Raw genomic sequence first — 17,031 nt, 5'->3', positions numbered from 1 at the left:
GTTGATGTGTCGTAGCAGAGCATATCGGTTGATTTCCACATGATCCCGCACCTCGGCAACTCCAATGCCGGGGATCAAGCTCTGTAAGAATTTCACTCCTCCTCCCCAGATGCGAAACTCTCCCGGCACTCCAGTGTCCACGGTAATGCCGAAAGAATTGGGGGAGGCGATGTCCACTTCACGTCTCTGCCGGCTGCTTGGGTGATGTGCAACACTTTGCATGAAGAAAACGTGATCTGATAATTCCACCAGGGCGCACAGACCTCCCCAACCTTCAGGGAGTGACAGATAAGCCTTGTTGCCACATAGGAAGTACCAGTCAGCCAAAACTCTGGTTCCTCTGCTGCTGGGTGCCGTCCGTGCACATCCTGTCTGGTACTGAGTCTTTGTTTGTAGTGGCATTCGGTAGCTGTAGTTGGAGCGACAGTTGAGGCTCATCAGTGTCGCGTTACTGGCACAGGTTTCGTTGAGTGAACAGTCCATACACTTCCTCTCGTTCCTTGGTGGGCAGAAAGTGTATATGTATTTGCATAGCAGTCAGTTTTATTATTCAAGTAAGCTGTAGTGTTCATAAACTGCCACCAGAAATTAGTGGCATAGCCATGGGGAAACTTGGTGTACTTTCCTTTGTCATACAGTGTCTGCCTTTTCTCCATATAACGTGACTTGTTGTCCCTCACGGAAGCAAAGGTGAGGAGCCCGGCCATGGTCAGGGCCGCTGCAGTTGATAAGAGCCACCACCTCATGACGACGGAACACACCCTCCTGTCGCGAGTAGACCCCCCGGCCAGGAAAGCTGACCCCTCCACCGGGCGAGATCACAACAAGTAGGCAAGCCTGCCGTCAGCTGTGTTTAGATGGCTTCACTGACTCGCCTGCAGTGACTCTGATGGACCCAGGATGGTCGTTCCGCAATTTTGCAAGCGGTCGGTGTAGTGAGGAGGACTTGGTATGGCCCCTCCCACCTGGGTGTGCTCCAGTTTTTCCTTTGGAGCACCTTGATCAGAACCCAGTCACCGGGCTTTAGTCTGCAAGACACTGGAGAAACATCATCAGGTTGTTGATTATGTACAATGATCTCTTTGTTTTCTAACAGCTTAGACATCCACTCTGCTAATGTGTTTTCTCTGATTGCTTTGTCTATTGGTTGACTGGTAATAGGCAGTGGAAACGGCCTGCCATGAATGATTTCAAATGGAGTTAGTTTATGGGAGCCTTGTGTTAAGCGCATCCACATCTTCACTAAACCCAAACATTCAGGCCACGGCCTTCCTGTTTCTGCCATGCATTTCCTGAGCCTTTGTTTTATAGTGCCGTTAGTTCTCTCTACAAGGCCTGCGCTCTGAGGGTGATAAGCACAGTGGTGTTTTATGCTGAAACCGAGTGCTTCAGAGACCTTAGTGATGACATCATTTACAAAATGAGTGCCGTTGTCTGATCGTATCAAAGCTGGAATGCCATATGTGGGTATGAAGTGATTGCACAGGCACTTTGCTACTGAAATTGCATCTGCCTTTTTCACTGGATAGATTTCCGGCCACTTTGAGAACACGTCTATAACCACTAGGGCGTATTTTGACCCTTGACATTCGCTTAGTTCAATAAAATCCATATGAATTGTGTGAAAAGGATGAGGCGGAGTTGGAAAACGGCCTCTCCTTGGTCGCAGGTTACCTTGAGCATTATATTTTTGACACGTCATGCACGTTCTGACAAATTGTTTTGCTGAAGTTTCAAAATTTACAGTGTAGAAATGAGAGTTGACAATACTGGTCAGTCCCCCCGTTGACAAATGCGTACAGCCATGAGTCACTAATGCCGCCATTTTGTGGAGGAATTTTTTGGCAACACTGGCTTGCCATAACACATCATTAAGTCGTTTGTCAGAACTGCACCGTGTTTTAGCCATTTTGCCTGCTCTGCTGTGCTTGCTGCTTTTTGTTCATTTTTCAACACATCCAGTGGAATCTGATGTGTGTTTACTGCCATCAATGTGATGTTTGCCTGTTGTGCCGCCTATTTTGCTGCTCTGTCAGCAAAATTGTTGCCTGTAGTAATGAAAGAGTCAGTAGGCGTTGTAAGAGGTTGGCATGCTGGTTTGCCAGTTGGTGTAATCATTCCTCTGGTTTTCCAGATTTTTTGCAAAATGATGCACAGCAGAGAAAACATACTGGCTGTCTATATAAATGGTTATTTGTTTATCTTTGTGTATTTCACATGCGCAACAATCTCGTGTGAAGTGACCTTCCTCTCCACAGTTCTAGCAGGCGTTGTCTCTATGTTATCTGCTGTTTCTGCGTGGCTGTCTGCGGCCTTGGTGTTTGTGACTTTGCTCGCCTCTCTGTTCCTGATAGCCACCTGCGAATTAGTGTTTTAGTCTGTTGTCAACAGTCAGCCTTATTTTTAAGTTACAGAATGCTTCTCCCTTTTTTTGTTTTTTGTTTTTTTGTTTGGGAGAATAGATGCAACTCTACATTTTCACTTAAGGCAGTTTTAGATAATTTCTAGTTCTTCAAACAATGCATGGATCTCACACATTTCAAACTTTCAAGTTAGGGTTGTTTCCCATTTATACAAATATATATATTTAACTTTGCATTGCTCACAGCTCATAGCTCACAGCTCTAAACCTAGGCATTTTTCAATCATATGCCTAATCACTATGTGTCACTGTGATTCTCAAGTATTGTCACAAGTTCGTTTAAATTCGTTTCCAAAACCAACAAAATAATCAAACAAAAACAAAAAACATAAACGTGTCAGGACACAAAAGAAAAAGAAAAAAAAATGCTGCCATCCGAACAAGGCAGAAGTCTGCATATGTTGGCTTTTAATAGCATGCAGCTTGTAACATGGTAGACTAATGTGCCTGTGTTAATTCAGCTCCATATTATTGTGTGAAGTTGCACTGGGTTGGGAGTGGTTTTGTGTGTGTCACATTTTTGGTGAGCCAATGGCTGGAATGGGGTTGGACTAATTAGAGGCAGGTGTACTTGATGCACTGATACACCGGTCTTCTTATAGCCCACACTACAAACACTGCTGTGTTGTTTTGTCTCTCTGTGCAGGTATGTAATGTGATGAAATCAGATATGTTTGGGATGGACGGGTTTTGCCCTATGAATTTTATATTAAGTGTGTCGTTTTGTCTCTCTGTGCAGTCCAGGGTCTATTATATGCCACAGCCTAAAGGCAGCTGGGTTGCAGAGGCTTGAGTGACCACTGACTATATGCTTGCAGGGTGGTGGGTCTCCAAGTACAACTTCTAACCCTGTTAAAGGCAGCATGTGGAGTGCAACTTGGCCGTGTGTCATAGCTGTCTCTGGCCTTGGGACTGTGTGTTTTTATACAATTCATAAGTGGGACACTGGACTGTTTTATCTTTTATCTCTTGATATATTTTTCGTCAATAAATTATCTTTTAGAATTTTATTGACTGACATCTTTTTGCCCATGACTGAGACGGTTGGTCAGACCTACAGTCTTTCTTTGGGTGTGTTACAGCAGCTTCTGCTCTAAAAGAAACAAATAAATAAAAAGAAAAGAAAATGTGGAACATGTTCATCAGCTTAGCAGTGTCTACATATTTAATTCAGCTTCTCAATCCTGTAGTTGTAGCTGTTGTCTACAGGGTTTTGCTTATTGGTTGTTATTATAGGTGTGCTCTATCTCAGCAATGTGTCATTCTAGGATGATAGGTTTCAAGCTGGTCAAGTGCCTCTATGCACTTCATTAGTTTAGTTATTCTCCGTATTGTCTTCATCTCACATGTCATTACACTGAGTTTCAGCAAACCTTAAGCTTGATGCAAACTACTGCTTAACAATTATCCACCTTACATCATAACCGATTAAGGTGCCTCTTCATATTAATATTATGTCATTGTTCATATTATACCCTTTGTCTTATATAACAGCAATAGCATATTATAATATTTTATCAGTGTGTACCACTATACTACTCCTGAGCCAATTTGTTAGTTAGATCATCTTATTCGGCAAACAGATAATTTTGAATTCATCCAATCTGCGGTCACATTTGTTCTCTCTGTTGCATGGCGGACCAGGCAGTTCTATTATAATATATTATTTATATTTTATTTTGTATCCATCAAGGGCTTCAGATGACCTGCAGAATCATCCTTTTCCCAGGGTGGAGACAGTTACCTTTTCACACACTGTCCTTGGCTGAACAATGACACAGCCTTAATATACCTTATTTATGTTAGTAAAATATTTTCGTGTGAATTATTTGCTTTATATTCATTTTATACATGCTGGGCATGGTCATCATGTCAACTGTGTTTCATTGTTAATATCACTTTACAGGTTGTTATCCTTGCTATTATTAATTTCAAGTACTCTAAAGATAATTTCTACTGTAACTTTCCCTTTGTTCATCTTTATTTCGTACTTTTTATATTTATATCTACTCAGTGGGGTCTGTTTTCAACCCTTTTAAACTACAAACTACTTTGATCTCTAGTTTTCACTTAATAAGGGATTATTAAGTTCTTCCTGATATGGGTGTTGCTGCAGATGCGGCTGCAGGAGTGAGTGATGGTTTACTAAAAGGATTGTGGGAACTGCACAGTGTCTCGTCTTCTGGTTTTACTAAACTGGCAGTTGAGTTCTGTTCTTCTGTCTGTTTATATTTTGTTTTCTTAAATCTCTCAGTTTACAGACACTGTTTTTGTCCGGCGTCTGGACTTTTCTTTTCTCACCACTGCTCGTCAGCAGGAGTGAGTTTTAATTTCACTTGCTTGATTACCCATCTTATTTATGTATTTACTTATTTTTGTTTAAGTAATATATACACAATACAGCTGCTATCACCTTCGCTGGTATTAGAGACGAGAGTGGTTGCTCACACGCCCTTCTACTTTCGGACTATTTCCAAAAGCGGTGTGAACTTTACGAGACGGAACTCGACCGTTCTCTCAACTCACCAGCACGTCAGTGAATAGCAGTAAAAGAAAAACACAGTAGGAGCAGCTCAGTCTCTTATTGGACCGTGAAAATTCAGCTTGCTCCATTAATTAAAACAATACACACACATACATTCACATTCACACTTATTCGCGCGATCGGAACCCTTATCATAAGGGGAGCTGCCAGTCTTTCTGTAGACGAGCTACTTATTCCCTTGACCCAGCTGGGGGAGCTACCCAGAGCTCCAAACCTAACCCACAAGAGTGGGGAGCTTCCAGTCGACGAGCTCCAAGCTACCAGCCGACGAGCTACTTTAAACCCACAGAAGTGGGGAGCTTCCAGTCGCGACGAGCTACTTTCGCTATTTTAAATTCCCTGAATTTAAAATACGCTTTTACGCAAGATTGTGTCAGTGTGTCTGTATCTACCTGGTCAGTGTCGCCGGGTCTGGTCCACCTCGATCGGGCCCCACCACCGTGGGTCGCTTTCTAAGAACGTTGGCCAAGACTCGAATTTAACGCCCTTGGTCTTTGACCACACACCTAGTGTGTGGGCTGTCGACAGACGAGCAACGTGGACTGGTCACGGAGATGGGACACGATGGAGGCGCTCCGGCTCCGAAGGACCAAGAAATGTTGGGGGAAAACTCTGTAAAAAACCCAGGAGAAATAAAGACACAATGAGACAAAGTTACTTTCTTTATCAAACGTGTACACGGGTGAGCTGCTAAGAACAACTCACACCATGCACAGTGGCTTGGTAATTTTTATAGGAAAGACAGTGAGAACAGGATAAGAAAATACAAAACAAATAAAATAAACAACTCCATATGTGGCGCTAGTCTCGTCAGCAGAGAGCTGGGAGAAGGCTGTGAGAGATAAAACAATCTAAAACAATACGTCCCAAAACAGTATGTCTTTGCTGAGAAAGTCTAAAAAGATAATTCTAAACTAATCTAACCATAGGCAAAGGGCAGACAAAAGGCATCTTTGTACATTTAAAAGAAGGTAAAGAAACATAGAATCATTTTTCCTGTAACACACAATCAGAGAGAAAGAAACAGAGAGTGCAGGACAGACAGACAGGTGACAGTCTCAGGTGTACACAGTGCTACACAACAGCACCAGAGAAGCAGGATTTAGTGTTTGTGTTATTACGAGTGTAAACAAGAAGAGTTCCAGATGGTGCAGTGGACACATGTGTGACTCCTGTGATTAAAGCATCTTTCTTTCAGCTTAACGAGTGAACCGTCAGCTCGTTCAAACACACGTTAAAGTCCGTTTGGCTCGACACCACCGAACAGAGGCAGCAATATAACATAGCTCACATTAACAGTGCAGTGAATCCTGCTTGTGCCGTGATGTTCAGGACTGCAAACCGAGCAGCATCACTGACTTTCAGCTTGTTGTGTTTGTGGATATATGACTGACTTTAATCATCCACAAAATCATCACATTCTCTGTCAGATTAAGGTCGACTATTGAACGGCGTATATTTTAAAGGCTTTAAAACCAAGTTAACGCTGAAAGTACAAACATCACTAATGTCACATAACTCTGCCGACAAGGCATAGCTATGGCTATGAAATGCTCTTTGTGTATCACTTCTTCATTATGAAAGATGTCATTAATGCACTAGTAATGTCTCATCTGGAGTATTGTTCAATCATTTGGTCAGCAGCTAATAAGACAGATCTTAACAGACTTCAGTTAGTCCAGAATAAGGCGTCCAGATTAGTGTGAAGATGTTCATACTATACTAATATTGATCAAATGCATAATAACCTTTCTTGGCTTCCTGTACAGGCTAAAATATTCTATGGCTTACTTGTAGTTCTAAAGAAAGCAATTCCGTTAAACACACCACATTTATTCTGCTCAGCTGCAGTATCCAGATGAAATACATCATCATATTACACAGTTTTCAACAAACTGCAATTTAGTAAATGCTCGAGTTAAAAGTAACGTTTTGTAAAACTGTTACATTTAGAGCAACTTTTAAGTGGAATAAGTTGCCTTAAAAAATTAGAGAATTATTCAAAACTTCAATGAACACTTAAAAGCCGATTTACAGAGCTTTTAGTTGTTGTAAATATTGTAAGACATGATTTGTTTTTGAAATTTGTGTAATGTGCCTCAATGTTATTGATATTATTATTATTATTATTATTGATTGCTTATATTTGAACAATTGTGAAACCTCACTGTGGATGTAAGAGTGAAATTATGTGGATATCTTGAATCCAGTTTATTGTGTAATATTTTATGTAAGTATTTGACGGAAGACGAGCAACATCTGTTGTGGAAGCTAACGGGGTTCCTTTAGAATAAACAAACATAGGATTTATTATCACTGAATAATTCTGTATAAATCTATACAAATTATAGAAATATGTAATAGGAAACAACAAAATAATCTAAATTATAAAATAATGTGTGTGTGTGTGTGTGTGTGTGTGTGTACAATCAGGAGGGATGGGCATGATTTTAGTGTTTGAACAGTCATGAATTATCTTTAACAGCAGGTTGGATGTAATGTGTTAGAACTACCAGCAGGTGGGGATAAGAGACCTTTAAGGTGTTTGGTGCCACGCTCCACCTTCAGGTTTAAAACTAGTGTTAATGGAGTTTGAAGGTTGAGTTTGTTCCACGACTGCATTTCACTCACTGCCTCTGTTTGTATCTCTGTCACTGCAGGACCAACATGGAGCCAGAAGTCAGCGCTCTCAGGAGGCCGACAAACCTCACAGAAGAAAGGGAGAGAAAAAACACACCTGTGACGAGTGTGGGAAGGGTTTTACTGTGAGGGCTTCACTAAAACGGCATCAGGTCATCCACACTGGAGAGAGACCATTCAGCTGTGACTTGTGTGGAAAGTATTTTTCCTGGAAGGATTCCCTAAAAAAACACCAGCTCATCCACAGTGGAGTTAAAGCGTACAGCTGTGATCAGTGTGGGAGAGCTTTTACTCACAGTAGCCACTTACAGAAGCATCTAGTTACCCACTCTGGAATTAAGCCATACAGCTGTGACATCTGTGGAAAAACTTTCAGCCAGAGAGAGAGCCGAAATATACACCTACGCATTCACACCAGACATGATGTGTACTGCTGTGAACAGTGTGGCAAAGAGTTTACTCAAAGTAGCAGCTTACAGAAGCATCTAGTTACCCACTCTGGAATTAAGCCATACAGCTGTGACGAGTGTGGGATGGAGTTTACTCTGAAGGCTTCACTAAAACAGCATCAGGTCATCCACACTGGAGAGAGACCGTTCAGCTGTGACATGTGTGGAAAGTCTTTTTCCTTGAAGGGTTCCCTAAAACAACACCAGCTCATCCACAGTGGAGTTAAAGCGTACACCTGTGATCAGTGTGGCAGAGCTTTTACTCGCAGTAGCCACTTACAGAGTCATCTAGTTACCCACTCTGGAATTAAGCCATACAGCTGTGACGAGTGTGGGATGGAGTTTACTCTGAAGGCTTCACTAAAACAGCATCAGGTCATCCACACTGGAGAGAGACCGTTCAGCTGTGACATGTGTGGAAAGTCTTTTTCCTTGAAGGAGTACCTAAAAAAACACCAACTCATCCACAGTGGAGTTAAAGCGTACAGCTGTGATCAGTGTGGCAGAGCTTTTACTCAAAGTAGCAGCTTACAGAAGCATCTAGTTACCCACTCTGGAATTAAGCCATACAGCTGTGACATCTGTGGAAAAACTTTCAGCCGGAGAGGGAGCCGAAATATACACCTACGCATTCACACCAGACATGATGTGTACTGCTGTGAACAGTGTGGCAAAGAGTTTACAACAGACGCAGTCTTACAACAACACATGTTTACCCACACTGAGGAGAGACCTTATCAATGTGACCTGTGTGAGAAGACTTTTAAATCTCCACGTTACCTGAGACAACACCAACAGATCCACACCAGAAAGAGACTCTCCAAGTGCAGCTACTGTGAGGTATGTATTTATATTGTTATCTTGTCATTTTAGCCTGACTGTTTGGAACAACTCTGCTCATTAAACTGTGTTAGCATGTTAGCAATTCTACTGCATGGAAAAGCAGCTCTGAGTGATTATTCAGATTTTCCTTTCAGTTATGATTTTAGTATTACTGTAGTATTATGATGGTAGTATTGTAGTTATTGCAGCCCAGTAAACTGAGTGTGTTAACTGAAACAGTCAAATGTAGTTGGACGTCTGCAGAGATGCTCTTTATTTCAGGCGACGGTCAGGATACAAATGTTGAAGGACTGACTTACACTGTCTTTGTGTCTTTGTTTAGAAGCAGAGCGACACAGATGGATCCAGTTCTCAACCCTGTCATCACTGTGGTGGTGGGAAAGACTTTCATTGTGACTGTTAGGTTTTGTATTGTTGATCGTCATTTTGTCATGGTCCTGGGCCATGTTGGCCCAGTGTTCTTAGTTTTCTTGTATGTTTGTATTTTGTTCCTTGCTTAGGCCATGTTTTCTGAGTTGCCCTGTTGTGTTGTTCCCTAAGTGTTTTCCCTTCATGGCTTTTACCCCCTGTGTGCCCCTCTGTGTATCTGTGAGCCCTTGTCTCTCCTTATGTTTTATTCCATGTTTCCCCTGCCCATTATGTCTAAGTTCTCCCCGTGCTCTCTCTTCCCCCTGTGTGCCCTCTATGTATTTATGAGCCCTCGTCTCCCTTTGTGGTTGTTTCATGTTTCCCCAGCCCGTTATGTCTGTGTTTTCCCCGTGCTCTCTCTCTCCTCCTGTCTGAACCTCTGTGCACTTCCTGTTTACTTTGTGACTCTCACGCCCGTACATGTCATGTTCAGTTCACCCCGCCCTGTCTCGTTATGATTATCAGTGTCACCTGTGTTCCCCGTGTGTTCCCACTTTCCTCGTTAACCCTCTGTGTATTTCTGTCTGCGTCTCCCTCTGTTCAGCGTGACGTCGTCTCTCATGTTGTGTGTGGATCTCCCTGTGTCTCCCTAGTTTATGGTTTCCCAGTTTAGTCTAGTTTGTATGTTTGTTCTACCAGCAAATAAAGCTGTGTTTTGAGTTCACCTCCCCGAGTCTGTGAGTCCTGCATTTTGGGTCCAACTCCTGCCTGCCGCACAGCGATTCCTGACACATTTATGCTTAGAAATATTTACTTATATGTGCTTAGTAGGGGTGCAACGATATTCGTATCGATATTGAACCGTTCGATACAGTGCTTTCGGTTCGGTACGCATATGTATCGAACAATACAACATTTGTAATTTATTTTATCAATTTTCCTTCTGACGATGCTGTCTGTGTTGAGCGCTCAGTGAATCTGTCTTCGACTACTCCGCCTAGGCTGCACTGTCGAGCGCAGATCCACTGAGCGCTCAACACAGACAGCATAGTCAGAAGGAAGAGCGCAGGGCAAGCTAGCGAGACAGAAGTTAAGCTCTCCAGGCAAATTGAACCTCATTCAGATCTGGCGTTTGGAATTATTTTGGTTTTCATGTGACGTATGACCCTGAAGGTAAGCGAGTCATGGACTAAAGTAAAACAGTATGTTGGATGTGCCATGCAATGCTCAATTACATTGGTGTGAACTAGTGTGTTAGCGCAGTTAGCTCGTTAACGTGTTGGCCGTCTAGCCCCATGCACGGAGCGATCGGCGGTAGCTCGTTAACGGAGATTTGCCGTGTTGTGGCGTTAAGGTCATTTCAACGAGATTAACCTGAAAGCACTAGTGGGAACACAACGAATATGACTGCACATTTACACCGACATCATCCTAGTGCAAAGACAAAAACAACAAGCATGCTACTAACTTTAGCCGAGTCATTTAGACAGCTGTTAGCACATGATTCTCCTTATGCTGCTGAGAATATAGCCCAGAAGAAGCGGATAGTATAGCTTTTATTTTGGAAAGAGCCATTTCTCTGTAATAAACTCTCTTTTCCAAAGATGAGTGATTCCTCAATCAGATACAGGGCTCGCAATATCGCTAGCCCGACGTCCTGGAGCTAGCGATTTTTTTCAGTCGGGCTACCAAAATCTCTCTTCCCTGCCCGTCGGGCTATTGTAGGAAAAATATATGTCAATGCTTTTGCATTCTTTCGGAAATGTAGCTGGGTAATTATGTCATTGGCATCGGTGAGCCACTGTCAATATGTGACATTGAAATCGCGTTTGAATTTGCGCTTGTTTTTTTGCTTTCACTTTGCAATCGTGAGAACTGTGTATAGAGAGCGACAGCACTGATCTGTGAGTGATGATAATTGTGCACCAATTCCTCTGACATCGTCTTATTAGAGAGAGTATGCATAGTATGCAAACAGCTACCAAACAGCCATCATAATTCGTCATACAATGAGAACAGAACAAATCAACAATTGACAATGACTAATTAATATTAAAATCTGTAACATAATGTATTGTTTGGAGTTGAGTCTGTTACTGTTGCTATTTTTACCATTTCTTTTTGGAGCAACTGTAACCCACATTATTTCCTTAGGGATTAATAAAGTATTCTGATCCTGATTGTTTCAGGATGACCCGCCTTTATCCAATCACACATCTGTTTACCTGTATCTTTTGCTCGTTTCTCCTCCTCTTCTTTTCTCTTTTTTCTAAACTGAGCACCTGATGACTTTGAACTTTTCTTGTCCATCTTCCATTGGTTTTAGTTTTACACTCCAGTATGAACACCCATCCCCCAACCCGATGATCACCACAACATAACCTAATAGACCTACACCTTAGTTCACAGATTCACTTTGTCTAAGGTGTATTTCTGGGATTTCGCACAACCCAGGATTCAAATCATGAATACATAATGAGCTTGGATTTACAACATTATGAATGAAATGTGCTCTATTTGGAAGCAGCAGGGCCCCTCCCCTGTCGACGGGTTGTGTGTGAGACTTTAAATCATCAAACTGTAAATTATTAATTGTTCTTAATCCCTTTACCTCTAGTCATAAAGTGTATATTTATTTTCTTACTCTTCTTATATTTAATGTTTACTTGCACTGCTGTAACTGGAGCCTCGTCGTCTCGTCTATCTATATACTGGACTGTAGCGGAGATGACAATAAAGTTTACTTTGACTTCAGCAGCAAGCAGGCGCACCGAGGGCTCTCGAGCTGCTCACGCATAAAGAATTTAGAAAAACATACAATGCAAGGGCACATTAAGTGCAAATTATAAGTCTTTATCATAATTTCTGGTGGTTTTTTTTTTATTTATTTTACGAGCTAGTTATAAGATGCTGCTTCAGCCACCCAGCCTCCCCCTGGTGCCCGCCCTGTCCTCCCTGTGCCGCAAGCAGCAGGCGCACCTCGCACACGGAGACGCCCTTACTCCTCGCAAAACCGACCGGTGCCTATTCCATCCCCACAATTCGCTGGCATGATGTCGGGCAGCATGTGTGCGAACAACTTTTTTTTTGCTCGTAATGCGCCCCCACCTGGATGCCACCCTGGGCCATCGCCCATATCAAAAACCGCTACTGCTTTCCGATTAGTAGAGAATCTGCTGACCTCCTGAGCCTCAGTCACCAACACATTAGCAGAAGTCACATGACCCCTTTTTTTTTTTTTTTGCTCTGATGGGGTGTTAAACGTTCTTGATTAATCAGACCCAGTCGTATCAATGACCTCATAGTACTGTAAAACCCCAATAGAGCATCGGAAGTCTCGCACTGCAGGCTCCTCCAGTCAAGTCTGGCCAACACATTTTAAAAGTTGGCTCACCGTAATTTTTCCCACGTAAATTAATGATAACAAACTATTACGATTATTATTATTATTATTATTAGTAGTAGTAGTAGTAGTAGTAGCAGTAGTAGTACTAGTATTGTCTACAGTGTTTATAGCATCACTGAACAGAAAGTGACGATCAGAATATGTTTGTTAATATTAGCACCTTGTGTTACGTCTTATTGCCAGCTTCAGTTACATGGGGCAGAAATCTATTTAGGCTAGCGCCATTTACAATGCTGGTGTATGCCGGTTGGGCGGACCCTGACATCACATCAGTTCATGCGCATGTAGCAAGCCTTTCTCTCAGTTTCTAAACCTAACGGAGCTTCGCGATAACGCAGAAGAAGGTTGATAACGGAAACACTTCACTGTCAGATCGTCAGGATGAGCCTTTCATCAGTGTTTGTGTTCTTTCTTCTTTTTATCTGTGAGGGGTTGGGAGCACTGATCCAAACCACTGTGGGGGCAGATGTGGAGTTTCCACTCTCAGAGGAGTGCAGGAAGGGAGAGGGCACACTGTATCAGCGGCTGGATGATGCCAGCACTCAGCTCATCGCATCTCTAAATGGTTACTGGAAGCCAGGACGAGATTACACTGACCGCGTGGTCGTAGGACGCGATTCGTTAATCTTAACAAATGCTAACTTCAATGACAACGGACATTATGAGTTTACCTGCAACAGGAAACACTTGGAAGCTTACAAGCTGGAGGTATTTGTGCCCTCTGAAGTTGCTGTATCCCAGGGTGGGGATGCCATCCTCCCGTGTCGCTCCGTCACAGCGGGCCAGTCGGTGAAGTCTGCGCGCTGGAGGAGAAACGGGGAAGTACTGCTGGAGCTGAATGGTCGGACAGGGGAAATCACATACGGGGATGACTTTAACAGAAGCCGGGTATCGATACCATCTGACTGGGACCGACGGGCAGACCTGTCTCTCACCATAAAGGGAGCTCAGCAACAAGACGGAGGAGTTTATTACTGCGACATAGAGAAGGCCGAGAAACACCGCTCTGCTGTCCGCCTGCGAGTGCGCAAACCACCGGTAAGTGCACCACACCCTGCTCTGTCTTGCAAACCGATTGATTTACAGCAGAAACGCTTTAAATACAACATCTGCATTTGATGCCTTGATGACTTTCTGAGTGTGAATAACTTTACCATACTGTGTCAGGGTGACTCTGCTGTGACAGCATCGATTACAACAACACTGATCTCTGTCCTGGCAGCAAAGACTCACAGTTCAGGTTTTAACTATGTCATTCAGGAATTTAACAAGATAACAGGCACCTACAGGTGATTTTGTGGCTTAAACTGGGATTAACCCCTTTTTTTCTAGTCAGATCACAGATTGCACATGAACATTTCATCTTGATGTTTTGCTGTAAACTGTGTGATCTTTGATTTGCTGTAAACTGAAAGGCATTTAAAGTTTAAACAAACTGCACTGACTAACACCGAGTTTCATGTTTTCTTGCTGTCTGCAGGAGTCCTACCACTGGATATGGATCACAATCATCATAACAGCAGCTGTGACATCTGTGATTGTTTTTACTCTCAAGTTCTTTTGGGGCTGGAGAGAGAAGACCAAGGGTGTACATGCATGAAGAGAGCAGAGGAGACAGTGTCCGAAACAGTCCACTAAATGACCAATCATTTATAATCAGGAGAAAAGCACATCTCTAAAAATTGCCCTGCCAAGCCTTCTGATGTTATACTGCCTATAAAAATGAATAGAAATAGCTTTTTGTAGTGCATTACTTTTAGTACCAAAGTCCAAACCTTTATTTCACTGTGTAATGAAAGTCTTCATGGCAAAATAAACAGCAGATATCTGCACACTGCTAACTTACAGTGTAAAGATAAAATACACACATACAGAGATTTCTTTCTGACTTTTGACTTGCTGATTTATTTGTGTCTTCTTCTTCTTGGCAGCTCTTCACTTGGTACAGTTGAAGGTCTGCCCTGAGAAAGAAGGTATAGCTTGGTTATAGCAACAGCTAATAATCAATTTTTTTGATTTCTTCATAGATCTGTAAGAGGCTGAAGCTTATAGTTAATGAATGCAACAGTCTGCGTTGAGTAGTTAAATTTATTATCATTGTGTTGAGGACAAAAGAGTCTTCAGGCCTCCAAAAGACCTTTTAAACCTTTTAAAGGTTCCAGGTGCCACCAAGTGTGACTGAGCAGGAGACTGAATGAGAAATAGTGACTCAATCCCCTACTTAGTGGAGTCCTATACACAGACAGAAACATCTTTAATGAAAAAGAGAGCAACAACCAGGATGAGATAGACCTTTGACCTCTACATGTGGAGTCAGGAGTTTACATCCATTCATCATCGGCATAAATGTCATGACAATTATATATAACAAAATGTATATATACCCTTCTCACCCTGGACACAGTCTGTTTGACCTGCTCCCCTCAGGCAGGAGGCTCCGGTCCATTCGCACCAGAACCTCTCGCCATAAGAACAGTTTCTTCCCCTCTGCTGTTGAACACATGAACAATAAACGTACGACTGTTCCCACCACTAACACATGACCCTACGCTGTGTTCACTGCATCATTCCATGTTTGGCACTGATCACCACCTGCACTCATGTCATGTATATATCTATCTATCTACTTAGCACTTTTAATTCTTATTCTCATTTTTATTTTCATGTCTATTTAAGCTTAATTTATAACAGTATGTTTGCACTGAAGCACCGCAGCAATTTCCTAATGTTGTAAACCCGCTCAACATTTGGCAATAAAACCCTTTCTGATTCTGATTCTGATTCTGATTCTGATGCAAAGATTGGTAACAGCGCTTGGAACCATAAGGCAACAAAAAACTGTGAGAAATAAACTCGGCTCTGCCTGTGAATCATTCTTTGCCTCTCTTCCCCTTCTATTTCCTCATTTTATCTTTCACTCTCAACTTGCTGCACATCTGAGAACAAGGCACAACTTGCTATTGCAATAAACTATTATGTAATTATCCACACTTAACAACTCTTGCACTTAATCTATAATAATATGATGACAGAAAAATGTTATAGAAACAAAACATTCCAGTTGTGCTTATCATTATTTTTTTTATACTGGAATACCTCTCCAACAACTGGTACGCGTGTTAATGTTATCTGTGCTCTTTGTAATCCAGCTGCTTTTTTTTTCCTGCCTGTCCCGTTTGGATCTTTAGCCATCAGAATTGTTGTCTTAAGGCCAAGAAAGATGCCAAGCGGATTTACTTTACCAAGTGGATCATCATGGCCTTGCCATATTGGTCCATTTGATTGACCTTTATTATAATTATGTATTTATTTTATTTTATTTTCGGTTGTTACAGATGGGACAGACATGGAGAAAGGGAGAAAGAATGAAAGAAAGAGAGGGAGAGAAAAAAAATTGAGGGGAGAAGAGACGGTGAGAAAGGGGGGAAGAAAGAAAGAAAAGCAAACAAAACACCTGGATCACCTGTATGGAGAAAAAACAAAACAGAAGAGAAAACAAACAAAAAAAGACCAACATAATAAATACAACACCATTACAATAAACTAGCCAGCAGTAGATAACAGTAGATACTAAATATTAAATGTTATTGTGCAGTACACAAGATCGACAGCGCACCATGTGCTTTGAGGTAGCAGCCAAGAGAGTGTACACCTGTGAGCATGAACGCGCTTGTTTTTAAAAGGTTCCTTCATGTAATGATCTGCTAGAGGGTGTGGGGGGGGCCACAGCCCCGTCCACCAGGGCATGAAGCAGGTATGGAGGAGATCAAAACTCCAGACATCCAGAGGCCCCCAGAACACAAGAGACCAAGGAAGACCAACAGAGGGGCATTCGCGCCACTATCCCAGAAAGAGCTGAGGAGAGTCCCAGATGAGGGCTCACTCAGCAGCCGCGGAGCAGAAGCCAGGGGGGGTTGCAGTGACGTGCCCGGGAGCTCCGCCGGCAGCCAGCTGCTGAGGGATCCACTGCCTTTAGTAGCCTCACACAGCTCCCACTGTTTGCTCCTCATGTCCTTACCAGCCATGTCTGGACAATGTTATATCATGAGTAATAATTTAAAAAATGCATATACATAAAACACACACATGCACACACAGTGACATTTTAGACCTTCTTCAGAATACTGTATATATTATGGCCACAAGTTTCCATCATGGTGCTGATCCACAACACAGAATTTGGTATTGCATGAATCTATTATTTAATTACCCACATTTAAAAACTCTTGCACCTCATCCGTAATAAAATAAGGATAGAAAATGTTATAGAAACATCCTTACACTGTCACGGTTCTGGGTCATTTTGACCCAGCTTTTTCAGTTTCTTGTATTTTGGTATATTTCTGTATCATGATTTATGTTCTGGTTCTTTAGTTGT

At 42.3% G+C, this 17,031-nt stretch overlaps 3 protein-coding genes across 4 annotated transcripts in view; 2 read left to right on the top strand and 1 right to left on the bottom strand.

Moving 5' to 3' along the window:
- LOC146714097 (syncytin-A-like) overlaps window positions 1–5,965 on the bottom strand; it is a 7,506-nt gene extending 1,541 nt beyond the window's left edge. Inside the window, exons 1-2 of the mRNA XM_085450696.1 lie at window positions 5,360–5,965; window positions 1–1,038 (exon numbers count right to left, since the gene is read on the bottom strand). The exon at window positions 1–1,038 is cut by the window's left edge and continues 1,541 nt beyond it. Of these exons, the coding sequence (XP_085306822.1) occupies window positions 1–483 (483 nt within the window). The 5' untranslated portion in view covers window positions 484–1,038; window positions 5,360–5,965. The remainder of the gene's footprint in view (window positions 1,039–5,359) is intronic.
- Window positions 1–9,971, top strand: part of LOC146714096 (uncharacterized) — an 18,460-nt gene extending 8,489 nt beyond the window's left edge. Inside the window, exons 3-4 of one of the 2 annotated variants that reach the window (XM_085450698.1) lie at window positions 7,628–8,896; window positions 9,225–9,971. In XM_085450698.1, the coding sequence (XP_085306824.1) occupies window positions 7,628–8,896; window positions 9,225–9,302 (1,347 nt within the window). In that variant the 3' untranslated portion in view covers window positions 9,303–9,971. Of the gene's footprint in view, window positions 1–7,627; window positions 8,897–9,221 lie in introns of both variants that reach the window. The other variant, XM_085450697.1, reaches the window with a different exon arrangement.
- A 2,827-nt stretch (window positions 9,972–12,798) lies between these two features.
- LOC146714095 (uncharacterized) lies at window positions 12,799–15,428 on the top strand. Its single transcript, XM_085452716.1, has 2 exons — window positions 12,799–13,691; window positions 14,134–15,428. Exons 1-2 carry the CDS (start codon window positions 13,035–13,037, stop codon window positions 14,251–14,253), a joined length of 777 nt encoding a protein of 258 aa, XP_085308842.1. The 5' UTR covers window positions 12,799–13,034; the 3' UTR covers window positions 14,254–15,428.
- Window positions 15,429–17,031: the final 1,603 nt, after the last annotated feature.

This window comes from Copadichromis virginalis, linkage group LG3, assembly GCF_057382275.1.
Source record: "Copadichromis virginalis isolate Kocher_CV1m ecotype Utaka linkage group LG3, C_Virginalis_male_GT1.1, whole genome shotgun sequence".
NCBI classification, from domain to species: Eukaryota; Metazoa; Chordata; class Actinopteri; order Cichliformes; family Cichlidae; genus Copadichromis; species Copadichromis virginalis.
The sequence above is the reverse complement of the archived record's forward strand: the minus strand, read 5'-3'. Positions and strand labels throughout refer to the sequence as shown.